Source organism: Gopherus evgoodei, chromosome 1 (genome assembly GCF_007399415.2).
Source record: "Gopherus evgoodei ecotype Sinaloan lineage chromosome 1, rGopEvg1_v1.p, whole genome shotgun sequence".
Lineage (NCBI taxonomy): Eukaryota > Metazoa > Chordata > Testudines > Testudinidae > Gopherus > Gopherus evgoodei.
The window spans coordinates 105,986,544-106,013,488 of record NC_044322.1 but is presented as its reverse complement, the minus strand read 5'-3'; the positions used below and the strand labels follow the sequence as shown (position 1 = coordinate 106,013,488).

The 26,945-nt window shown below is 39.7% G+C and overlaps 1 protein-coding gene across 3 annotated transcripts in view; it reads right to left on the bottom strand.

The window, feature by feature from the left end:
• Positions 1-26,945, bottom strand: part of MYO16 (myosin XVI) — a 623,763-nt gene that overhangs the window by 414,527 nt on the left and 182,291 nt on the right. For all 3 annotated transcript variants that reach the window (XM_030568459.1, XM_030568449.1, XM_030568467.1), the window contains exon 2: positions 22,291-22,554. In XM_030568459.1, the coding sequence (XP_030424319.1) occupies positions 22,291-22,516 (226 nt within the window). In that variant the 5' untranslated portion in view covers positions 22,517-22,554. The remainder of the gene's footprint in view (positions 1-22,290; positions 22,555-26,945) is intronic.

The following is a 26,945-nucleotide window of genomic DNA, read 5'->3' as shown; positions in this document are numbered from 1 at the left end:
CATCATTTCTTATTTGTCCCAACAAGTTTATCCAGTTCTCCATAGATGTAATTAAGCTATGGTGCACTATATTATTAAAATATATTGCACATACATGTGAACACACAATCACTATTATTATCATCTCCTATCCATATCCTTTTTCCATGACTTCTGCCCACTTTCACCTCTGCTTCTATTATACCTCCCCACACTGCTCCCTGCCCCCACATCTCCTAGCTCTGGCCCTGCTCCCCTTCTGTTTCTATCCAGTCCCCCTAGACTGGCTCTGTGCCCCCTCCCTTTCTGTGCCCCCTCCCTTTCTGTGCCTATTTTCCCCCTATACACACACTCCTCACTCTTTGCATTCCAGTCAGGCTGTTTCCTCCTTCTCCTTCACATTGGCTGGATACCAGCAAAGGGAGCATTGACAGCACAGGAGAGACAGTCTTCCTGTTCTCAGTTCTAATGCCTTATCCTTTAAAAGAAAGTCCTGCTCAGTCCCTGGGTCATGCTCAGTCTAGATGGCATCTTTGGAGAATTTAGCCACCAAACTAACAAGTCTCTACAAGTCAAGGATGTGTGAACTGAGATTTTTCATTTAGTTTATAACTAAGACAAATTTGGTGGATTTTCATGGGAACAGCAAAAGGCCCATCCCTGACACCAGGGTGACCCCCTTCCCTCCCTCTGCTCTAAAGCATGGAGGTACTGGAGCTTTTCAATTACAAGATTATAAGATTGTGGTGGGGGGGTCAACATTGATACAATAATGAATTTTCCCCAATCTCATTCTTGGAAATGGCTGAAGAACTATAGTTGAAACATGGAAAATTTCAACCTGAAAAATTTTAAGTTTGGCACAGTTAAAAGGAACTGAAAACAGGATCTTATAATGGAAAGTGTTAGGCAACCTTAGCTATAGGTGGTGTTCCTAGCTGCAATACGAGCCATCAATTTTTGTGAGACACTCCTGCACAGAATTCTTCAAACATATGTGGTAGGACTGAAGACTATTGTTTTAACTGGATGAAACCTTACTGGACAAAGGGTTTTTTTGGGGTGTTGTATTAGTAGAGATATGTGTGCCAGGCTATGTCTACACTATGGATCTTACAACGGCACAACTTTGCCGCTACAGCCGTGCCGCTGTAGGGTGTCCTGTGCAGCCACTCCATGCTGGTGGAAGAGCTCTCTCCTGCTGGCATAATTAAACCACCCCCAACGAGTAGTGATGCACTCCCATCAATATAGCACTGTCCAAACAGACACTTTTGTCAGTGAAACTTTTGTCAGTCAGGGGTGTGTTTTTTGTTGAGAGAGCTTTTGAGCTGTGAGAAAAGAGAAGGTCTTCTGTTTTATTCCTACTGTGTTCAGGGAGACAGGACTTGGTACATTCAGCGTAAATCAACAGAACTGCATAAAAGAAATTCCTGATTCCACCATGAATTACTTCTTCTATCAGAAATAATCCACAAGACCTTACATTTTGTCCAATTGCTTGGTGCACGTACGTGAGCACAGTTCAATTGACTTCAAGAAATAATTTGATTCTATGTTTATTATTTGTCTTATATTAGTGCCTGAAAATACCAAACCATTTAAAATCTCATTATAACAGACACAGGAGAAAGAGTACATAAGTTCTGAAAAACATTTAAATAAAGTAATTTGATGTTGGGGTTTCCCTATACAACTCAACATGTTCATCACGTTTCCAAGAGGCGTCTGACAATGCTGATCAAGGTAATAAAATGAATCTCCCCCACTTTCACTTGATTAGAAAGGAGTTTTCCAGAGGTATTTAGCCATGTGAATCTCGCATTTCCTCCCTGAGTACCTGGCTCAAAGATCAGATTTTTTTTGTTGGTGGTTCTGTTTTGTTTTGCTGTGGAGAAACACACAGAAGTAAATGATGACAACTTTACAATGTCAGGCAACATTCATTTCATATAAACAATCTAACTTACGCATCTAGACCTCAGTGTTTCAGTCCATTGAACTTTATTGATAATATTATTGTATGTTTCTTGCCTCAGCTGATGCTAATCTTAGTTCTCACTGGAAAATGTAATTTTCCTGGATATAAAAAATGTCCCTTTCATTTTCTGTAATAACCACAATCCACATGCACTCATTATGGATGAAATTTACCCGAGTACACAGGGTCTGCCCAGATTTTATGCACTCTTTCAGCCCACAGCACAGAGGAGAATTTCACTCCTTATCTAGAGGGATATTTTGCTTGCTAACTTCAATATTACATCTTTTAAAAACTTTGCAAGACACTTTTATTTTCCTGAGTATGTTATAATTTTTATAAGGAGGATTTTTGTAAAAGAAGATTTCCCCTCAAAACCTTCCAAATATCTTCAAGATCAAAAGCAATCTGTTCTTTCATTCTATAGTGATTCATTTTCTCACATGCTTATGTGAGTTTCATTGTGATTTCTGTTAAATAATGTAACATTTGTTAATACATGCACCATCCTCAAAATTGGCCTTAGGGACACCTGAAACAGTCACAAGAGACACCAAGGCAGAAGGAGCACTTGAGAATACATGGTTTCTGTGGTCTCCTTCTCCATAAGACTCTTTTCAAATTTTAAACAGCTGATAGGCAGTCTTCTGACCCTCTAATCTTCCATCATAATTTTCTCTTCTCAATGATTAAAATAGAGATTCTGCACACAAATGTGTCAAGGAGAAAGTGTTAATGTGGCACTGGAATATTCCCTTTTTCTCATGCAAATCTGTAAGAAGATAGTATCTCTGATCTCTTGGGCACCAGAAGGTCTGACTAATTATGTATACATTGTAAGATCCGTATGGTGTGCTGAACGTACAATAGCTATAGAGCTGTCTACGAACAATTCCTGTGGGGAAAGACAGAAGCCATTTTGTTGCCAAAGTTGCTGCAGACAATACAGAGGAAACACACTGGGCTTTCTAATGGAGACTTTGTTTTTAACTCTTCTTCTTGTTCTCCTTAGTTTACAGAAAGTAATTCAGACTGAAGGAATCTGGTTGCACATTTTGTATACAAACACAGATCCTTCTGGAGACCATCAGCAGTGACACTAAACAGTCAAACCAGCACTCTCTCATCTCCAATAGCTAAGCAAGCAGCATTTATATTCGTAGGGCTTTGGCTCCCAGGCTGGTGTCTAATTACTTATTGCTGATGGTTTCTTTCAAATCTCTACCTATTTGTTTCTATTATTTATTCACAGCAAGCATTAACACAATGAACACCCTTTTTGAGAAACTCATTCTTAATCTCTTCTTATAGAAATCCTGGGACTGAGATGTGATTTCTACAGTGATCTATGGCAACGTCTGTCATCCAACATAAATGTTCTCTTATATTGCACTTATTTATGTCTTATTATACTTACTTGTTCAACTCTGAATAATTCCTTCACACTCTTCATATTTACACACTTCAAATATTTTGTAGATTTATTGGACTACAGCCTACTTCCACTAACATCAGTGGAAGCTTTTAATTTGACAATTCAATGGGAGTAGGAAAGAACCCATCAAATCACCTCTTACTCTTATAAACATCTGCTCTTGTCACTTAGAATTCTTATTCTAGCTCTTAAATTTGCACTCCCAAGCCATTCGATCCAATCCATTGCTCATCTTTGTTTTTCTTGTCCAAACATCATCCAATATTTCAATTTATCCCATTAATGAAGATGTTTACTAAACCTAGGCCTAATGTTAATCCCTGCCACTAATAGGTCGAATAGCTACCTTCCCCAGATTCAATATAATACCGTTCATTGCTATCCTTCATTTATACACTTTAAGACAACTCAGTCTCTGCAAGAGTGCTCAGATCCAATTTGGACAATTTTGAGAGCTGGATGTCATCCAACTATCAAATATTTGACTAAAATCCAAATATATTACATCTATCACAATCTCTGCATCTACATCTTTGGATTCTGACCATACACCCATTGGAAACAACTTCAAAACTTCCAATGATTTCAAATGGAGCAGAATTGTACCTTAAATCCATGCACACACACAATACACAGGTAATCAAGTTAGTCTTATCAAGATTCCTTATCCTCTAGCTGTTTTGCCATTTTTCTCTCAATATTTGTAGAATTATTTTACAAGAGATCGAAGTTGGATTTAGGAATAACTGTCAGGCTCATTCTTCATTTGGTTTTCAAAGATTGCTATCACATATATGGTATCTTTCAATTTCTTCCCAGCACTCCATGATTTCTGAAAAGCAACTATAAGTTGTATCTTAAGTTTTTATGTTTTGGGTCTGTTTTATCCCCATGTGCACAAAAATGTAAATTAGGAATTTTCATGCCAACCCTGTGCCTCTTCATAGATAGTTCACAAACTAGTAGGGGATCAATCTTTCTGCATTGGTTTTATCATCCTACCCGCTGTGGTTATATTATAGCAAAAAAAAGTCACTAAAAGAGAATGGGGTCAGTTAGACCCTGCAGTGTCAGTCAATGGGGAAAATGAAAGTACTACATTTCCAAAGTCTTTGGGGGGCTCTTGGACACCAAACACATACAAACATTTTAATAAAACATGACAGGCAAACCATTGCCTCTTCTTTCTTTAAGTATTCTCAAACTATGATGAAAACAACCTGTTAGTGTTGGTTTTGTCTGCAGTCTTTCATGTATTTGAAGACCACTATCACATCCCCCCTTTATCTCCTCTTTTCCAAACTAAATGTACCCAGTTCCTTCAACCTTTGCTCATATCACTTGCATTCCATCTGTTTGATCGTCTTTGTCATTTGCCTTTGGATGCTTTCCAGTTTCTCCACATCCTTTCAATACACTGATTACCAATATTGGACACAGTATTGCAACTGAGGACTAACCAGTGTGATTTTCATGCTATGCCTCTGTTAATACCTAAAATTGCATTTTTTTTTTTTGCAACACCATTGCATTGCTGGCTTGTGTTGAGGCTGTGATCCATCACAACTCCTAGATCCTTCTCAGCAATGCTGACGCTAAGTCAGTTATCCCCCATTCTGTATTTGTGCCTTTGGTTTTTCTTCCCTAACTGTAGCACGTTACATTGGTTTTTATTGAATTTCATTTTGTTGTCTATAGCCCAGTTCTCTAATTTATCAAGATCTCTCTGAATTTTAGATCTATCCTCCACATTATTGGCTACTCCAAAGATTTGGAAACTCCAGAGTATTGGCAAGTATTGGGAACTTGATCAGTATGCTCTCTATATCTACTTCCAGGTCATTAATAAAGATATTATTAATTATAAACAAAACTGGACCCAGAATAAATCTCTTTGGAACCCCACTTGAGACCTCTCTCCATTTCAACATCATTCCATTAATAGTTATTCTTTGTGGTTGTTTAACCAATTATGTATCTACTTAATGGTAGATCTGCCAAGCCCGCATTGTGGGACTGTGTTAAAAGCCTTGCTGAAGTCCAGGTATATCATGTCCACCACATTCCCCCATCCACCAATCAGTTACCCTGTCAAAGAAGGAAATAAAGCTGGTTTGGCATGATTTGTTCTTGGTAAATCCATGCTGGCTGCTAGTGATTACCCCTTTATCCTCCTGGTATTCACAAATTGAATGTTTTATACATTATATACAATGTTTTATACATTGCTCTAGTGCAGGGGTTCCCAAAATTGGTTCATGGCTTATTCAGGACCACAAGACACTTTGTTTACCTGAGCATCCGCAGGTTCGGCCACTTGCAGCACCCAGTGGCTGTGGTTCGCCATTCCCAGCCAATGGGAGCTGCGGGAAGCAGTGGCCCAGCCTCTCTTGCAGCCCAGCAGGGGTTTACCCTGAACAAGCGTGGAACCAAGTTTGGGAACCCCTGCTTTAGTGGATTCCCAGATACCGGAGTCAGGCTGAGGAGTTCCCCAGTTCCTCCTTTTCTCCGTTTTTTAAGGATGGGCACAATGTTAGCCCTTCTCCGGTCTTCTGGGATCTCTACAATCATCTATACATTTGTAAATATTATTGCCAGTGGCTCCAAGATTTTCTTCAGCTAACTCCTTGAATTGTATCAAAGGGGTAGCCGTGTTAGTCCTGTAAAAGCAGCAAAGAGTCCTGTGGCACCTTATAGACTAACTGACATATTGAAGTATGAGCTTTCATGGGTGATGCATCCGACGAAGTGGGTATTCACACATGAAAGCTCATGCTCCAATATGTCTGTTAGTCTACAAGGTGACACAGGACTCTTTGCTGCTTTCATTGGATTGTTTTTATTTTGAGGCAGCAGTTATGATGTATTATATGAATCTTTTAGCCTTGTTTTTATCATCATAGTTTCCATAGTTTTACTTTAAAAAAAAGGTACCAAAAGAGAGACCCCCAGTTAACAATTGCCTTGAGTATCATCCAGCAAATTGAGTTTCTTTGAAGATAACGGTGTCAAAATGATTTTATAGGAAGCCTACACTTGCTAAATGTTTCTGGGGAAGCCACAATTGTCATATACATTTTCTGGCAAGCCCACACTTAACAAATGTTGTTGCTGGGGCAAAGACTCACTGTTGATGAAGAAAAGAAGTGTGCTGAGTGTAAAAACCTTGTATATTCAGAATATATGTCATCTATTTGCTCCATTTGTGCAAAGCAGTAGGCCATTTACTGCCACCTTGTTGTGTTTGTGCCTTTTATATTGTTGCTATTGCTATTTGTTTTCATTGTCTAAACATGGGGTGGTAAAATAAGCTATACTGGTAGAAGCACAGCTTTGCCAGCATAAGCTGCATCCACATTATAAGTGTTTTTTTCTGGTATAGTACACCAGTATACCTATACCAGTAAAGCACACCTGGTGCAGACATGGCTCAAGTAATCACTTTCATACTTGGGAAGGCATATCACTTGGATCATTTGCTTTATATTATGTTGTCTAAATATTTTCTTACATCTGTATTCTCAACAAATTTTTGTTTTAAACTGCTAGTCATGTTAAAACTTCTTTTCTTTGTTTTTCTCACTAAAGACAGAACTAAAACATTCAGTACCTCAGCCGTTTTAAGTCATCTTTCACTTCATTCCCTTCATCAGAAATTAACAGGTATACTTTATTTCTAATATTATTTGCCTCCAGATATTATTGTAAGACCCCCTAATCTTTCTAAGAACTACCCATAGTTCTTCCCAGCAAGCCTTCACAGTATTTTTGTTTGGTTGTTCCCTGCCATTTACTATTATCAATATAGGATTTTATATTTTAACACATCAGGTTAAAGAAATCCCTCATTAACTGGCTACAATTTGAGACCCTTACTCACTGTTCCCTGTTCCATTAGTCATTCCACTGAGGTGAATGAAAGTATCATGGAGTAAGGTGCTATTCAACATGAGTACGGGTATAGAATTGGTCCCCACGTCATAGTGATCATTACTTGCCTTCTTCCTTCTTGAAAGAACTGAATGTCTAGTGCACCTTAATTATAGACTCTTTTTAGGATTTCTCCCCATTCTTCTAACCTGGTAGATTTCTACACTTTCTGCCTGTGCACTTTGCTCACTAGACTTCTTTATTCCCATTAATTTGTTCTCCTAAAATGTAATATAATTGTACTACTGTATTTCCTAGAATGTATTCCTTTTTTCAGGTGAGTGTTAAACAATTCAAGCAGTTCATGTTCACTGGTCCCAACTTTCCCTATTTCTCTCTGTTTCAATCAGTTCCTGCCTACTGATAAAAAGTAACGGTGAGTTAAACGCTTCCCTCCCCATACAGAGGTAGAAGACAGAATGGTCATGGCATGGGGAACAGCTCCTTGAAAGGATGCTTCCACCTCTTGCCCATTTCCATGAAGCTGTAGACAACCATGGCTCAGAAATGGAGGCACTTCAAAGGCTGAAGAGTGATTCTGGGAACAGCTGCTCTTCAAGGCATGTCTCTCTTAGGAACTAATAGGCACACAAGAAGATACCTGCATAGAACTTAATGTTGTTTCTAGGAGTATTTTACTTCCACTTCAATGCATTTTATTTCCACCTTAGATGCAAAAGAAACGCTATTAGCAGCACAATATTTCACTCAGTTATGCTACCATTTGGGAAAAGACAACAAGGTGACACCATAAAGGGTCAACATCCATATGGTAGATGCTGCCTGTTCATCCAGATCTCTGGGATTTGCAGGGTTTAGAGGCTGTAGCCCCTGCTTCCTCCAATTCCAACCCTTTCAAAGGGGCATTTTTCATAAGCTCTGCAAGCTAACTGGCCCTCTGTCCACTTTCACTGGTATAGCAGGGTTATTAACAGAATTTAAAAGCAAGTGGTAAGTTTTAAAATCTAAAATGTATTTGCCTTTTCAAAGTAGATATATAGTTAGAACCACACAGACAGGCAAGATTAGTGGAAGCCTCATTGGAACTATACATGCTTCTTCTTGCTTTGAATTTGGCCCTGATGCTCTACAATTCTATTCCTATATATCTGTTTCTTTAAACAAATTGTGCAATTCCATCCCATGTGTAAACATACTGAAGTCAATGGATTTAAACCGGGATGAATCTGGCTTATTGTGCTAAACTACATTGCAGTATGCTGAAGGCACCAGATGTACTGCTCCTTTGCGTCACTTTACTCGTGAATTCAGGCACAGAGCAGCAGCTCATGTCTCCTACAGATTTTAAGGAAATTGCAAGTCATATTTTTCCTACTCTCTGTGGGCAAATTTTGAGATCTGAAAACCTATCACTATATACCAGCAGTATCTGTGTTTGTGAAATGTGAAGCACAGACCTTAGCTGCAGCATTAAGTCACTAAGCTGTTGTGTTTGCCTTTTGAGTCTGAATTTAATCAAAACCCCAAACAGTGCACAGCATGAGAAATTACCTCTTGGGTCTGGGGCTCAATCCTGGGGAGAACAGGAGACCTGCAAGAACAGCAGAATTTCAAGTAGGACTAGATAGGTTATTTTATCTCTGTATTTGGCACTGGTGTGACCACTGCTGGAATATTGTGTCCAGTTCTGGTATACAGAATTCAAGAAGTATCTTGATAAATTGGAGAGGTTTTAGAGAAGAGTCATGAGACTGATTTAAGGCTTGGAAAATATGCTTTATAGTGAAAGACTCAACGAGCTCAATTTATGTAGTTTAAAAAGGAGAAGGTTAAGGGGTGACTTGATTACAGACTATAAGTATCTCTATGGGGAACAAATATTCAATAATGGGCTCTTCAGTCCAGCAGAGAAAAGTATATGATCCAATAAGATGCAAGTTGAAAGGAAACGAATTCAGACTGGAAATAGGGTGTCAATTTAACAGTGAGAGTAATTAACCATTGGAACAACTTATGAGGGGTCATGGGGGATTGTCCATCTCTGACAATCTTTAAATCAAGATCGGATGTTTTTTTCTAAAAGCTGTGATCTAGAAAATTTTGGGGAAGTTCTTTGGCTTGCGTTACACAGGTAGTTAGATTAGATCACAAAGGTCCCTTCATGGTTTGGAATCTATGAAATCTATGAGTGGACTTGTGAGTACAGCTGGTTTATAGCCTCACACCATATTACATGGTGGCAGGAAGGCAGAATTGGAGGTTCCCATTAAAGTTAAGAGGCAAATTACCAAATATGAGGTACTGATTTTTATTTGGTTTGTTCTAACTCCACATTATCATCTTTGCGTGATCACAGGTGACCCCTTTCTCCTTGCTACACCAAGCTAAGGTAGAAAATTGTTTATAATTATAGCAACAAAGCACACACAAAACAAACAAAAATTACAGTGAAAGAGACCAGAATGGAATGATGGAGGGAACTGATTGGATGAAGCCAAGGAAGTTGGAGACAAAGGCCTATGAAGCTGGACTTCAGCATTAGGCTTCATATCAGTTCAGGTCACTCTACACCTCTAGCAAACCTGGATCTCTGGAGAGGCCAATAATGAGTTTAATATATGGTGCCTGTATTTTTGTAATTAGAACTAATAAAATTTTAAAGGGAAGTTAAAAAGTAGTTTTAAAAAGTATGGGTATGTCTAACTGCACCTGGGAAGTGAGATTCCCAGTTTGGGTGGACAGACTCGTGCTAGCTCAACTTGAGATAGCACAGCAGAATAAAACATAGCAGTGTGGGCATTGTGGCACTGGCAGCGTCTCAAGTTCGCTGCCCAACCTCAGACCAGGGATTGGCTGGCACTCAGGCAGCTAGTCCAAGCTTCCACCAGTGCCCCAATGTCTATGCTGCTATTTTTAGCAGATTAGTTCAAACTGAGCTAGTACATTTCTGTCTACATGCACTGAGAATTGCACCTCCCACTCCAAATTAGATGTACCCTTTATGTCACAAACTCCTGATTCAGGCCCTGATCCTATAAAAACTTATTCATACGAATAACTTTACACATATTGAGTAGTCTCATTGAAGTAAATATTATATCATAGTCCACTTATGAAAAAAGTCTGCAATTGAAAGTATATAGGCCCAACCCTAATAATTTCATTTAGGAAAACTAAATGAAAACATTCTTAAAATGATTTGAATTCTTGTTCTAATTTTTTTTATACAGATTCGGTTCCATGCTTAATTGCTGATGAAAGTGATAGGGAACATCTAAACACTTCAGAAAATTAGATAATCTTCAAATTTGGGGATCAGTCAGCAGTCTTTAAATCCTGGCCCAACTGAAATCAAGGACAAAACTCCCATTGACTTTTATGAGACAAGGATTTTATCCTATATCATCTGTTATTCCTAATGTACACAATTATGGCCTACTTGAAAAGCATAGGCCAGCTTTAAAGGCTGAATTTCAGGTTCGCCGACTATCAGGGAAGGTGATGGGACACTAGATGGGAAGGGCTCTGAGTTACTACAGAGAATTCTTTCCCAGGTGTCTGGCTGCAGGGTCTTGCTCACATGCTCAGGGGCCTAACTGATCACCATATTTGGGGTCTGGAAGGAATTATTCCCCAGGTCAGTTTGGCAGACCCAGGCAGTTTGGGTTGTTTTGTTGTTGTTGTTGTTTTTTGTTTTGCATTCCTCTGCAGCATGGATCATTTGCAGGTTTATACTAGTGTAAATGGTAGATTTTCTGTAACTTGGAGTCTTTAAATCATGATTTGAGGACTTCAGTAACTCAGCCATAAGTTACAGATCTATTACAGGAGTGGGTGGGTGAGGTTCTGTGACTGCAATGAACAGGAGGTTAGACTAGATGACCATGATGGTCCCTTCTGGCCTTAAAGTCTATGACTCTAAAAGCTAGATGGCTTTAAAGAAAAGCCATGCTACATTCTGGAGCCCCCCTTCAGGAAGGCTGGTCCCTGGATTCACCCCTTCTGCCCATGCACCCCCCAGACAGAGCCCCAAGACCCCCTGCCCCCCCTGCGGCCGGAGCCATGATCTCCCCCTTGACCGGAGGAGTCCCAGGGCCATCTGGAGCCCGTCATCCCTGCCCCCAAGGCCAGAGGAGTCTTGGGTTGGCTGGAGCCCTCCCAGCAGCACCTCGCCTCCCCAGACCCCAAGCTGTCCCAGAGGAAAAGCTCTTGTTTCTTCTCTTCCAGGAGAAGAACCTGAACTTTTGATATGCCCCATGCAGGTTCCAGGGCAGTGGCAGAGGCAGTATGTGATATTCAGCTTGAGTACAGGGAGATTACTGATGAACCAAGTAAGCTGAATAGCTGATATCACCTCTTTAGCCATCCTGCATGGGGCATATTAATAAGCAAAAACTTCTGCCGCCAAACCCACAACTGGTGTCTGGCAGTCGCAGCTGTGCCAGGGAAGGTTCAGCCTAATCTCGCCTATTATACCCACTGCCCATGTGCTACAACTAGAATGGAATTTTTAAAGCTGGGCAGTCCTCAAAGCCAGTCGCAATGTTCATTAAGGACTTGATTCAAAGGCGAATGAAATTGATGGAAAGTCTGCCTCTGACTAGGATAGGCTACAGTGCAGGCTCTAACCTCTAGTGTTCATAGGCCTACAACACAATGAAGAGTACACTTCAGCCCTCAGGAACATAAGCAATTTTGGGTTAAACAAAATGTTAATTAACCAGTTTTGTAAACCAGATTTATATACTTCTAGCTATTTCCTTCTAAAATGTATGCATTTCATATACATTCAACTTCATAAATATATATCTTCCATTTTACAATTAAATAATATTTTACATTTTAATTATACTTTTTTGCAAAACAAGAAAGTATCTTATTGTATAGTGTGCATCCTGCATATTTTTAATGTATTTATAGAACACAAACCATGCACAGAAGACAAAAGCACATATGGAATCCTGTAGAAATTCAAACATATTCAAATTTTATCTCCCTGTGATTTTATGATTGCTTTGAAATGGGTTACTTTGATTACTTAACATCTGTTGCCCAATAACCAAAAGCTTTATGTTTTTTCAGCGTTTTAACAAAAGGATGCCCTGTGTTGCTGAATTCATCACACATCATGCCAAACAAGTTTAACAACCATGCTAGACCTACAAAATTGAAGGATTGCTCTGGCTTGAAAGGTGCCTCTGCCTTCTGGGCCTTTCAAACAACCCCTTTGTCAAAGGGTAGAAAAACTGGTTGATGAGATCCTTCATATTTCCATACGCAGAAAGGATTAAGTTACAAAGATCTGGTACAGTTGACAGTCATCTGTTTTAGCCTTACACATAAGTATGATTTCCTAATGCAAAATGCATTTGTTTCAACAGCCTCAGATTTATTCAGTTATAGTATAGCTATTTTTTCCTTTTTATGACCTCAATTCTGCAAAGAGCCATGCACATCCATAACTTTATACACCATGAGAAATCCTATAAACTTCACTACTCACAGTGTGTGAACTGTAGCATGTATTCATTTTTGTTTTTGAAGGATTAGGGCTATGTATGTCACATTGTATGTGTATATGCATATATATCAATCACATTTCCTTTTACATTTGGTTCCTCTTAAAATCAACATTTGCCAGTGGTTATCAAATAATGGTGTCTGACACATTTTTCTCCTCTAATTAGAAAAGAAACTAACTGTGGTATCCTAAATGGCAAACACTGGCATTTCAGTGGCCACTACTGCATGCATACAGTTAATTCCATTTATATTCCCAGAAAAAACTGTGTTAAAATGGAGTTACAGTTGATAATACATAACAGTAAATTAAGGTAAATACATTATACGGGGATATTGTAATTATCTCAAAACAAAGCATTATATACCCAGGAAATGTAGTGCTAAAGTGAACTTCGAGAAATCCAAACACACTAAAGTATGAAAATGCACATTTAGGACATCCAGATAAACTTAAATCTGCCCTGTAGTGACACAATATAAAGAACATATGATTCTGATCAATATCTTTTAGAGTTTTTGGTCCAAAATTATATTAAACTGATTCTTAAAGACCCATTTGATTTTTTTGTATTTTCTTTCCTTATACGGTATCACTTCGGAATAAATTACTAACAGGTCTCTAAAATTCAGTTTCATTTCAATGCAGTTTTTGTCTGGGAATTTCCTTTTCTTTTACATTAAAAGTTTATACACTTACATTAACCAAAAGACTCACACTTCACTGGTTATTTGTATAAATTCTCAGGAAATTAATCCTGTACCCAAAAATCAAGTGCTGTAATTTTGGGGAGAATACACTCTATTCTCCCTAGATAATAAAGTGGTTGAATCCCTACTTCAAGTGCAAAACTCATCTCAGCCTTAAGTATATTACCAGGAGCACAATTTCCTCAATATCCACAGAATCATATAGGTTAGAGAAGGAGGAAAAACCCCAAAACATTCATGTAATCTAACCCATCATCCCTAACAGGGCAGGATTATTCTGCATGATTCCTAATGTGCAGTACAGTCTAGCTTAAATGCCCCTAGAGAGGACCTTCAGATTTCCATTAGTAGACTGTTGTACAATCTAACAGATTTCATTGTCAGAAAGCTTTACCTGATATTAAACCTACATTTTCATTCTTTCATCATCTTTTCCAAACTACACACCCTTATAGCACTATAAAAATCCTCTCTATGTTTGATGTTTATGTCCATATTCTTGGTGTTATGGGAATCTGAGTTCAAATACATGTAAATTATTAACACTTGGTCAATATCACATCTTCCCAAAGAGGCCGACCTGTACCTCGTCGTGGTCAAGAGGTGTAATATCTGAAGAAGGGGATTGCTCATTGGAGCTATGCCATCAGAGATGAAGACTGGTCTGAAATATTGCCTTGGGGATTATGCGAAGTGGACAGATCCAATGTGAACCCTGAAAATGATGGCTAGTGCAGGTGGCAAAGATGCAGAGCAGAAGCTGTGCCTAGCTATCTGAGATGAAGGGAGTCGCCAAAAAAGACTCAATGGCTTGGGTCACACAGGACAAAATCAATACTGGTAGACCAGGAAAAGATTTGCAATACTGTGCTTCCATTTCATCCCAGTGGGATAAGATATTCTTTGGGACAATCATTCACTCTTGCTTCTATCAACATGAATAATTTAGCACTAAGCACCAGGCTTAAAGCCCCAGCCCTACTCTCAGCTACTGGTGGTGTCTTCCTCTGACGTAAACGTGATTGGGGACATGCGTCCTCTGATGTCAGCAGGCGCGTCTGCAGTATATCATGACAGTGTATTCAATCATAGATAGGATCTCCACCAGTCCACCAAAATTGCAACCTGGAATGTGGAAACTATTTACAGGCCTGGTCATCAGCTCGCTGCCTCTCACAAAATGTACCATCTTGGCATATCAATTGCCCGCCTAATGGAAGCAAAGTGCCACAAGATGGAAGATTATTTATTTCTGTATTCCAGTGGTCCCAACCACTTATGTCGGGTAGCATTACTACTGTGAGGCGAGGCCATGTCCGCCTTGATAATTTGGGATATCTGTATCTTCTTGACTACTTATTGCACGTCTGAAACATAGACAAAGATACCTTGCTGTTATAGTAGTCTATGTGCCAAGATAGGAATCAGTTGATTTAGTAAAAAATTATTCCTACTATCAGTTGGAATCATTAGTGTGCACTGTTTCTCCACATGATAATGCCCAATGATCTGTTCAAGTCCAATCAGCAGAAAGCCAGTAACTGCATTCAGACTGCAGCCTCACAGGAATGGGCCAAAAGGCAAATGACTGCTCCAGTCGACTGTTCAGCTAAGTATTGAAGAAGAAGAAGACCACATCTAGAACTTATCCTATTAAATCAGTCCCTCTAGCCCCCTAATTTTTTTTGTTGCTTTTCAATGAATTTCATTAATTTTATCCACCTCTGCTCAATTTATAAATATTAAAGCTGTGTGAACTTTTCATAATGAAACCCAAACACAAAAGCTGGTCTTGGGTTTCCTTACTAACATGAAACCCAGCCCTCAATTGCTTTAAAGGTTCACAGAAGTTCATACAAGTTTTGATCATTTTGGGTACTGTTTTAAATCAGAGAGTGAAGCAAGCAGCCACTGCCATAGTTGTTGTAGAGACTTTTGGGTGCGACAATTGTTCAGGTGATTCCCAAACAGTTCAGTGCATTCTGGGGTACATCATGTCTCAAAATTAGGGAAACAGCCATTGTTACAGCAGCAGGTCTCAGTGGATTAATGGGCAGGATCTATATAGGTGTCCCCCTCCAACTCCAGTGATGGGAGATGGGGAAACAGATTATCCCTGTGAAGAGCATGAGTGTAGACAAGAACAGCCAACTACCACCTCACTTCAGAAAAGTGTGTTTGTGTGTGGTGGGCATTTGCAAATCACGGGCCAGCTCCCTGAGATAGAAGTAGAATGGAGAGAGAATACTTAACCTGTTGAGGGTAAAGGTGTCTTTGGGAAGAGGGACAGTGTCTCCTGAATTATTGGCCTCAGGTGAAAAAATATACAAAACTCAGCAGTTTTGCTCTGAGTTTTTCTGGTTCATTAAAAAATATACAGTTTGATGGATTCCAAGGCACACATTTTGGGAAAAAAAAAAAAAGATTTCTACCAACTCCTCAGCTGAATCTGGTGCATTTAGTGAGCCTTTAATATATAAATTTTCAGCACAACATGGGCTCTGGTAACATTCAATTTTGCATTGAAAAAAATAAACAAATACTGTGAAAATCCCTTCATACCATGTTATTAACTAGTTAATGATTATATTAGGACACAGCATATGTGTGTGCATGTATGATTACCCCGCTTAATTTAGAAGCATGCACATTGCAGTGAGCTCTGCAAGGTTGCTCTGTGTGCTAATCGTGGCAGAGTTAGGGCTCTGGACTGTCACACAAGGGCAGAGATATTCTGTTATGGCCTATTAATCAGTCTCACTCAAATGAACTCTTTAGAGCCATTAAGGGTATGTCTACACATCAAAAAACAAAACAAAATACTGCAGCGAGCCTCAGAGCCCAGGTCAATGAATTTGGGCTCAGAGGGCTCACGCTGCAGGGCTAAAAATAGCAGTGCAGCTGTTGAGGCCTGAGATGGATCCCGGACTCTGAGACCCAATCACACAAGACACAACAGGATGTTTTTACTATTTGGTATGGCAGATATTCTCTGTTATATATACTACAAAAGTAATGCTGTGTCATATTTAAACCCGTACAAATGAGGAGATTTTGCACTAAGTCACGCATGTACACCTTTTATTAGTGTTAATAAAAGGGTATTAAAGTCAGAAAGATAGCCTTTGGTTTTTTACAATATAAAGTAGTTCAAGAACAAATGAAATTCAAGTGTCACCATACATTAAAATGACATATTAGTGACAATAAAAGAAGATTCACTACCTGAACACAATAGTAAAATAACACAATCAATAATCAGTCCTCTCCAGGTGAGAAGGGGAGATGTCACTACTTCAATAGACTCAGATAAGTCTCCTGTAACACATTCTAAAATTGTATCACTGCCAGAGTGCACAACAAGCACCATGAACCTCCATGTTTCCATAGATCATTGTGAAGACATTCCACTCCCCACCCCAAGTTACAGTGATTCAGGTATGAGTGAGTGGAGGAAGCAAAATATTTGCCTGGATTTGCTGACAATACACACTCCTGGGTAATGGGCTGGCTCAGGGAGAGGCATCATCCCTTTTTTTACCTCTTGGCCATCTCATGTGTGGGTGAAGTATTGAGATTAGGAGGAGTCAGGATGCCCCTAGCACGGGGTAGTCAATTATTTTTTGTCAAGGTCCACATTTCTCGGTCAAGGTATAGTCAAGGCCCAGATGCCACAGAAAACAATAAAAAAAACCCCAACAACAATCATGAGAAAATAAAATGATTTGGACGTCCATTCAAAAGCATCTGGCAGTCTGGATTTGGACCGCGATCCGCCTGTTGACTACCCCTGCCCTAGCCCTTCCTCTGAGATCTAATGGGTCTGTCTGCAGGCTCTGAGGGCTTCTTGCTTCTAGAGATTTATATAGCTTCTCTTAAGGGGCAGGATACCATACTGGTGCCTATTTTGAACCTATCCCATGCTCCCCCCTGCCTTGTGGTTTTTAGTATGTTGCTGCTGTTCACTTTCAGTGGCTGCTGGACTTTCTGTTCTGCTCTAGATTCAGCTTTTTCAGGGGCCAGTATGGATTTGTTTTTTCTCACTGAGTGAACTGTGTATGGTCACTCATTCAGTATAAATGTTAAATAGTCTGAGGGGTCTGACCTTTAGGTCGTGCTGCAAAGCATATCTACTATTCTGCCTGGCTTTTGGTGAGAAGGAAGCTGTGAGAAGATAGGCAGTGGTAAGGATATTAATTTTTAAATTACAAGCATCACTGTTTAGGGAACTGAATGTATATTAAAACAATTGCATTTCTAAATGCCGTGAAGAGCACTTACAAGAGTGCCTATTCCCAGCTCTAGCTGTTTCTGTTTATAAATCAAAATACATAATCTGATGCACTCAAACAATAGCAAATATATATAGTCACTAGCGTTGAATGAAAGGTTCAGGAAAGAGTGGGAGGAGAGAATTCAAATCTGTCCAACCCACCACACTGAAATGTGCTAAAGGAAGGCCAAACCTGACAGGGTGGAGTTGGCTAATACAAAAAGCAGTGATGTTGCATTGGCCAAGATCCTGCTTTAGAGCAGTTTTATGCCACTGTGGCAATGCCTAGTTACCCAAAGACAGATTTCACACAAAATGGAGGCTTCCCCTTGTGTATGTTGCATTGGAGCTATGAAAGTCACAACAGCAAGGACTCCAACCACTCCCAACCAACAGTTCAGGGGACTGCTCAGGTCCTTAAACCATCCTTATTTGCCAGAAATGTTCCCCTTTTTGCATTTGGATTCAAGAACAATTTAGAACAGCCCTCAGAATGCTGTCAGTTGCACCAGGGACTGGACAAGTGCCAACAGAGCCCCAGTACTAGGCAGCACAAAAGTGGCTTAAAGCCACCAGTGTCTGCGCATATAGAATCATAGAAGTTCAGGACTGGAAAAGAGGACATCTAGTCCAATTCCCTGCACTCAAGGCAGGACTACATAATAGCTAGACCATTCCTGACAGGTATTTGTCTAACTTGTTCTTAAAAATCTCCAATGATGGAGATTCCACAATCTCCCTAGGCAATTTGTTCCAGTGCTTAACCACCCTGACAGTTAGGATGTTTTTCCTAATGTCCAACCTCAACCTTTCTCGCTGCAATTTAAGCCCATTGCTTCTTGTCCTGTCCTCAAAGATTAACAAGAACAATTTCTCTCCCTCCTCCTTGTAACAATATTATATGTACTTGAAAACTGTTATCACATCCTCCCTCCATTTTCTCTTCTTTAGGCTAAACAAACCCAATTTTTTTCCATATTTCCTCATAGGTCCTGTTTTCTAAACCTTTAATCATTTTTGTTGCTCTTCTCTGGACTTTCTCCAATTTGTGTGCATCTTTTCTGAAATGTAGTACTCAGAACTGGACACAATATTCCAGTTGAGGCCTTATCAGTGTGGCGTAGAGCAGAAGAATTACTTCTTGTGTCTTGCTTACAACACTGTTTCTAATACATGCCAGAATGATGTTTGCTTTTTTTGCAACAGTGTCACACTGTTGACTCATATTTAGCTTGTGATCCTCTATGACCCCCAGATTCCTTTCTGCAGTACTCCTTCCTAGGTAGTCATTTACCATTTTGTAAGTGTGCAACTGATTATTCCTTAAGTGTAGTACTTTGCATTTGTCCTTTTTGAATTCATCCTATTAACTTCAGACCCTTTCTCCAGTTTGTCCAGATCATTTTAAATTTTAATCCTACCCTCCAAAGCAGTTGGAAATTCTGCCAGGTTGGTATCGTCCACAAATTTTATATATGTGTACTCTCTACCATTATCTAAATCATTGATAAAAATAATGAATGGAACCAGACCCAGATCTGATCCCTGAGGAACCACGCTTGATATGCCCTTCCGCTTTGACTGTGAACCACTGATAACAACTTCCTGGGAACAATTTTCCAACCAGTTATGCACCCACTGTATCTGTATTTCCCTAGTTTATTTATGAGAAGGTCATGTAAGACAATATCAAAAGCCTTACTAAAGTCAAGATATACCATATCTACTGCTTCCCCCCAACCACAGAGCTTGTCAAAGAAAGCTATTAGCTATTTGTTCTTGACAAATCCATGCTGACTGTTACTTATTGTCTTACTATCTTCAAGTTGTTTGCAAATTGATTGCTTGATTATTTGCTTCATTATCTTTCCAGGTACTGAAATTAAGATGACTGGTCTGTAATTCCCCAGGTTATCCTTATTCCCCATTTTATAGATTGGTACTATATTTGCCCTCTTGCAGTCCCTTGGAATCTCTCCCATCTTCTATGAGTTTTTGAAGATAATCACTAATGGCTCAGATACCTTCTCAACTCCTTGAGTATTCTAGAATGTATTTCATCAGGCCCTGATGACTTGAAGACATCCAACTTATCTAAGTAATTTTTAACTTGTTCTGTCCTTATTTTAGCCTCAGATCTGACCTCATTTTCACTGGAATTCACTATGTTAGATGTCCATCACTAGTAAAATTTGGTGAAAACTGAAACAAAAAAGTGAGTAATGGGCCTTGGTCTTCCTCTTACTTCTAATGTATTCATAGAATGTTTTCTTGTGACCCTTTATGTCTCTGGCTAATTTAATCTTGTTTTGTGCCTTTGCCTTTATAATTTTGTCCCTATATGCTTGTGTTGCTTGTTTATATTCATCCTTTGTAATTTGATCTAGTTTCCACTTTTTGTAGGACTCTTTTTATTGTTTCAGATCATTGAAGATCTCATGGTTAAACCAGGTGGTCTCTTGCCATACTTTCTATCTTTCCTATACAGTGTGATAGTTTGGTTTTGTGTCCTTAATAATGTCTCTTTGAAACGTTTCCAACTCTCTCGAACAGTTTTCCCCCTAAGACTTGCTTACCTACCAACTCCTTGAGTTTATAAAGTCTGCCTTCTTGAAATCCATTTTCTTTATTGTGCTGTTTTCCTTCCTATCATTCCTTAGAATCATGAATTTAATGATGATTGTCACCCAAACTGCCTTCCTCTTTCAAATTCTCAACCAGTTCCTCCCTATTTGTCTAAATAAAAGATTGGCAACCTTTGGCACGCGGTTCACCAGGCTTAGCCCCCTGACGGGCTGGGCTGGTTTGTTTACCTGCTATGTCTGCAGGTTCAGCCGATTGCAGCTCCCACTAGCTGTGGTTAGTCGCTCTAGGCCAACGGGGGCTGTGGGAAGCGGCGTGGGCTGAAGCGGTGTGTTAGCTGCTGCTTCCCACAGCCCCCATTGGCCTGGAGCAGCGAACCGCAGCCAGTCGGAGCTGCAATTGGCTGAACCTGTGGACACTGCAGGTAAACAGAATGGCCTGGCCTGCCAGGGGGCTTACCTTGGTGGGCCATGTGCCAAAGGCTGCCGATCCCTTGTCTAAATCAAATCTAGTATAGCCTCTCCCTTATTGCTTTCTCCACCTTCTGAATTAAAAAAAAAAATTGTTTCCAATGCATTCCAAGAACCTGTTGGATAAGCTGTGCCCTGTTGTATTATTTTCCCAACAGGTATCTGGGTAGTTGAAGTCCCCCATGATCATCAAGAACTCCTGAGCTTGGGATGATTTTTTTAGATGTTTAAAAAAAAAGCCTCATCAACCTCTTCTTTCTGGGTAGGTGGTCTGTAGTAGACCTCTACCATGACATCACCTGTGTTTTTTACATCTTTTATCCTTACCCAGAGACTTTTTACAAATCTGCTTACTATTTCCATCTCAACCTTGGTCCAAGGGTATACATCTTGATATATAAGGCAACACTTCCTCCCTTTTTTCCCCTGCCTATCGTTCCTGAGCAAGCAACACTCTTCTATACTAATATTCCAGTCATGTGAACTATCCCACCCAGCCTCTGTGATGCCAGCTATGTCAGAGTTGTAATCACTCACTAGGATTTCTAGTTCTTCCTGCTTATTCCCCATATTTGCATCAGTTTACAAACGTCTATGATACTAATTTGTTATCCCCTCTTGTCTCTCCTTTGTCCCTGCAATGCCCATGCTCCCCCTATATTCTGACCCGTCTCCCAGGTCTCCATGTTTTTGACTTACAAGTGTGCCTACACACTCCAGACATGTAGAGCATACAACACAGCTCAGGATCTGGGCAATTATGCTGTCAGGAGGTTACATCACATCACCAGCTCACATGTGGATTCAGAAGTGGACAGAGCCAATGTTTTAATGTCAATGTTTCATAAAGCCAAGTCACTGTACATAAACTTTGTCACATCACAACAATCACCACCATCACTTTGGGCTCAGGGTTCATCAAGCACTATGGCTAAAACCCATCTTCTTAAGAATCACCAATTCCTAATAATCATTTAATTGCCCCCAGCCAGAGCTACATCTCTGAAGGAAACTTATTTATTTATTTCAGAGCTTTGTTTAAATACAGGGAAAACATTTTTCAAAGCATCACTAAACATCTGGGTGCAATTCCATGGCTGTAGTATGCGGGAAGTCAGACTACATGATCAAAATGGTCCCTTCTGGCCTTAAAATCTATGACCCTGTAAACACCTTTATCCTACAGTGACATCCCAATGCTTCCAAAACACTATTGGCTTTCATCAAGGACATAAAATATATTCCATAATGTTTTATATTATATAATACACATTTACTCTATTGCATGTTAATTGCAAAGGTCAGAGTACATACTAGATACAAATAACTACTGTTATTTGAAATTAAGTCTAAAATAATGCCCCAAGACACAAGGTAGTTGCTACTCTGAAACTTTTAGCCACACAAAGGAATAAACCATGAGACTACTGCTAAATGTGTGTTATACCTTCTTTGTCATCATGATGTATGATTGCATCCTGTATCATATCAGCGAGGTTGAAATGAACTCGGTGATTCTTTCCATGTTTCAATTTTTTCACATGTCCTTCCTGTTTCTGAAAAGCTTTTTCTCTTTCATAATATGCCTTTATTTGATCACAGCGCATACGTTTCACCAACCGCTGACGCTGGCCTAAAGGGAGGGACTCCAGCAAGCACTGGTCAATTTCCATGTCATGCGTTCGAAAAACATTACATAGCTGGAAACAGCCTACAAGAAATGAAAGATAAACGAATTAAGGTCAGATAACACTGAGTTTTCAATGTTTAATGAAATTCCCACCAAACTTCTAGGGGTTTCTATTTAACTCTTTAGAAGCAAGCTTTACCTAATTGACTAATACTATTTGAAAAGCACCTGTTTTGCTATCAACTCCTCTATGGAAACACATAATTAATTCCATGTTAAAAGTATTTTCACTTTTAATGCATGCTTTAAAATGCATAAACACAAAAATTAATAGAAAGAGGTCTGAGAGTTCAAATATGTGAGACAGATGAGACATAAATAATTCACTGTAATATGAGTGGTTACCATTTGCCTACAAACAAGACGGTGAAATGCCAGTCTGATGTTTGTGCCTCCATCTTTGCACTTTCATTTTGCTTTGGGTTAGCAAATTCCTGTTACTCAGTAAGAAGAAAAAACAAAATATCACACCTATAATGATTTAATTAACATGATATGGGTACTCAGGCAAATGTCTAGCTATTAAAACCAGAAAAATCATTATAGATTCATAACTAAGTGAACAAGGTTTTTTGCATTGTATTTAGCTCTCCAAGTGGAATCTTCTGATATCAGAAGTTAGATATCAGGAACTGAAAAGAAACAAACTGAAAATGTACTTATGTTTCAATCAATCATTCTCTATGCACCCAGAAGTAGGATTCCTTCCCCCCCCCCCCCCCCCAGTGTTAAATTTGCCATTTGCACCAGATGGTAAAGATGGGAGGGATGGTAAAGTAACCCAGGCGTGCCCAATGCAGCTTTCTGTCCCACTCTAGTGGCCAGCCCTCATAGAAGTTTGTATGTCTACTAGTGCCTTTGGATTAACAGGGCTTGTTTAGCTCTGGCAGCAAAGGCTTGCAGTTTTAAGTCAGTGATCCCTATACTTTTTACCTTATGCCCCCTGTCTGTGCCTTACTCCTGTCTGTGCCTCCTCTCCCCCAGGGCTAGGAGCAGGGCTGTGGCTCCAGGAGGGGGAGGATGTGGACACAGGCAAGGGGCCCAAGGGCTAGGACCAGAGCCAGGGCCAGAGCTGGGAGCAGAGCTGGGTGGCACTTCCTCCCCACACCCTCTGAAGGCTGGCCCAGGCCCCAGCCGCACCCTCCTGAATGTTCCTCTGGGCCCCCATGGGGGGGCATGCCCCACAGTTTGGATACCTCTGTTTTAAGTCCAGAGTTCAGTCCCTACTGCTGACAACCAGCCCACATACATACCATTACAATAGCATCAAGCATAAAAAAGTACTTTTTAGCACTCTTATTGATAAGTGTTTTCTCTCTCATGTTAGCAGTTATTTCAGCTAAAATGGAATGGTATAACAGTGCTTGGCATTTCAGCTGCCAAATATCAGAAAGCACAAAGAATAAAATATAGCTGCACAACGAGACAGTTGGGAGTGAACACCAGTTGGCAAACTGAAATCTCCACGAACATCTGAAATATTTATTTAATGTTTAGGACAGAAGGAAACTAGAAACAAAGTGGGACACAGGCATCAACATTTTCAAAAGCATTACTACTCTTGTTTGCCTCGGTTTTTCACTTGCCTAACTTCAGACTCTTTGTGCTAAAACTTCAAGTTGCCCTGCAATAGCAGAGAAATAAGGTACAGGAGGGAAAAGAACCAGTGCTGAAAATCATGCTCCAGTGCTAGTCAAATGAGACAAAGAATTATTATCCCTCCACCACAGACACTGAACATGGGAACTATTCCAGTTGGTTGATATCCCAGAGATTATGATTAGCTCTGACTGAATATAAGTTTAAGATTTTCTTGTTGTGTTCTTCACATAAAGAATCTATCTAATTTGGACCAGATGGTTGCTTCCATGAGGGACAGATCAGCACCAAAATGGGACAAGGGCAGTGTCATAAACAGACAGTTAAGGGTTAATTCCTCTTTTACCTGTAAAGGTTTAAGAAGTTCACAATACCTAGCTGACACCTGACCAGAAGTACCAAAAAGGGAACAAGATACTTTCAAAGTTGGGAGGGGGGAAAAACAGTCCTCTGTCTGTTCTGTGTGTGCTTTTGCCTGATGAAGGAGAGGAACCATCACACTCCTACAGGGTAACAAGTAATTAGAGAAGGAATGTACTAAATTACTTTTATTTCTATTTGTGATTTCTCTTTCCAGAATAGAGGGAGAATCAAATTGGGTTTCTGTGTAACTTTAAAGTTTTGCTCAGAGGGAAACCCTCTGTGTTTTGAATCTGTTGTCTGGGAGATTATCTTGCATGTTAATCTCACAGAGGTATTCCTTTCATCTTTTTTCTTTAATTAAAATTCTTCTTTTAAGAACCTGATTGATTTTTTTCATTGTTTTATGATCCAAGGATTTTGGATCAGTGTTTACCAGGAATTGGTGAGGAAATTCTCTCAAGTCTACCCAAGAAAGGGGTGTAAAGACTTGGCGGGGGGAGGGGGGAGGAATTAGTGTCAAATCTGCCCAGGAAAGGCAGAGGTTAGACACTTGGGAGAGATTTGGGGAAAAACAGAGTTCCAAATGACTCTTCCCTAAATGTTTGTTTAAATCATTTGATGGTGGCAGCGAAATTGTTAACTTAATCTGGTAAATAAACTTAGGGAGTCTTTCATGCAGGTCCCCACATCTGTACTCTAAAGGTCAGAGTGGGGATGGAATCTTGACATGCAGTATATTTTCCTATTGAGTTTCAAATCATTTTGCTGAGAGGGGTTCCAGAGGCCTCTGGGGAACTATGGAATATAACCTGTGATTTAGATCTGTGCCCCTCTTTGTTGATTAAATCTAGCAGCAAGATTCTGAGGAAGACTTCAGCTGGTATAAACTATCATAGCTTCATTGCATCACTTGAACTATGACAATTTGCACCAGCTGAGGATCTAGCCATCTGGGTTCACAAGAGGCAGAGATAGTCATCTCAGTCCAAGATAAAAGCTATGTTGGTTGGCTCAGGGAAAAACTGGCAGAGTGGTTTGCCTGATAAGTCTTGTTTAACCTTTGGAAAGAAAGTAAGTAAATCTAGATGTTCTCTTTGATCCCTTACTGTTTTTAGATGGCCAAGTATCCTATAGTGGCCTCCTCCACTCTATCTCCATTTAGCAAAGAGATTGATAACTGGATGGATAATTGCAATGTCCTTGTCATTTCCAGACAAGATTACTCCAGTACAATGGGGTATAAAAGCATGGGCCCTTTTGCAGCCAGGTGTGGCTCTGCAAGAGCACCCTGTATTAATTTCTCCGGTCTGGAGCAGCAATAGGTTCACTTTACCTGCCTGGGGCAAGCAGAAGTCAACACACGCTAACAAAATAGTATTTTGGAATCTTAAGGGAATTTAAGGAAGATTTAAGAAGTCTCTACTCAGCCTGTGCTAACTGTGATAACCTAGCCAAATTTGAGCAATTTTTCACAAAAGCACATACCTCATGCTATAAGCCACTCTTGTCACCTTTTGAGTCCCCACACCAAAGCAGGAGGGTGCAAAGCAACCAAACACAGGATCTTATAATTGCAAGTGCCAGGAAGATGAGAACTATCATGAGTAACTATATATGAGCTGGGAATCACACCCCTAGCTTGTAGTGTAGAAATACCTCAAGAAGACAAGTGACATATGAAGGGCGGGGAGAGAGGAAAACACTCAAATATATACAATTTTCACATATATATAATTCTGTGTGTGTATATACAGACACATACACATACAGTTTTTTTAACTAGACTAAGTAAGTCAACAACTCCCACCTGTCCCTCTACCTACCCATGATGAACTAGCTGATGTAATTTAAGCATCACAGCAGAGAGGGGCTTTCAGAAGGGATTTTAAGCAGGGGAATATAGTGGCCTTATGGATCAGTTCACATAAATTATGTATTTTGTTGCCTATCAACATAATCAGACAAGAAAATATCTGAAATAAAGTTAAGCTACAGTTTGGTGCAGCGGTTTGATAAGGTCATCATGACTGTCACTAGACGATTGTACATTAATAACATGCTGATAATATTGCCTGCTATCAAATCCTTTTAGAAAAGCTTATTAAGTATGCTATATTTACTCAGCTGCACTATGCCAAAGTCACAAGAGTGCAGGATGGCTTTCAGTGTGTACCCATCACGTAAGTACTATATGTCCCTTATGAACCTATAAGTTTGAAAAAACCACCTGGAAATATGAAGGGCCAACAAAAGGTAAAAAATTATATTATTTCTTGCTTGTTTGAAACTAGAATAGGACAAAAGAAATCCACAGTTATTCTAAAGCAATTTCAGTGGTATTCACTATTATAGAACTACTTCACCAGACATGGGACCAAATAAAACCATTATGAAGAGTGTAATTATGACTACAAAATAAGCTGTTGATATAATTGTAGGAATTTACTCAC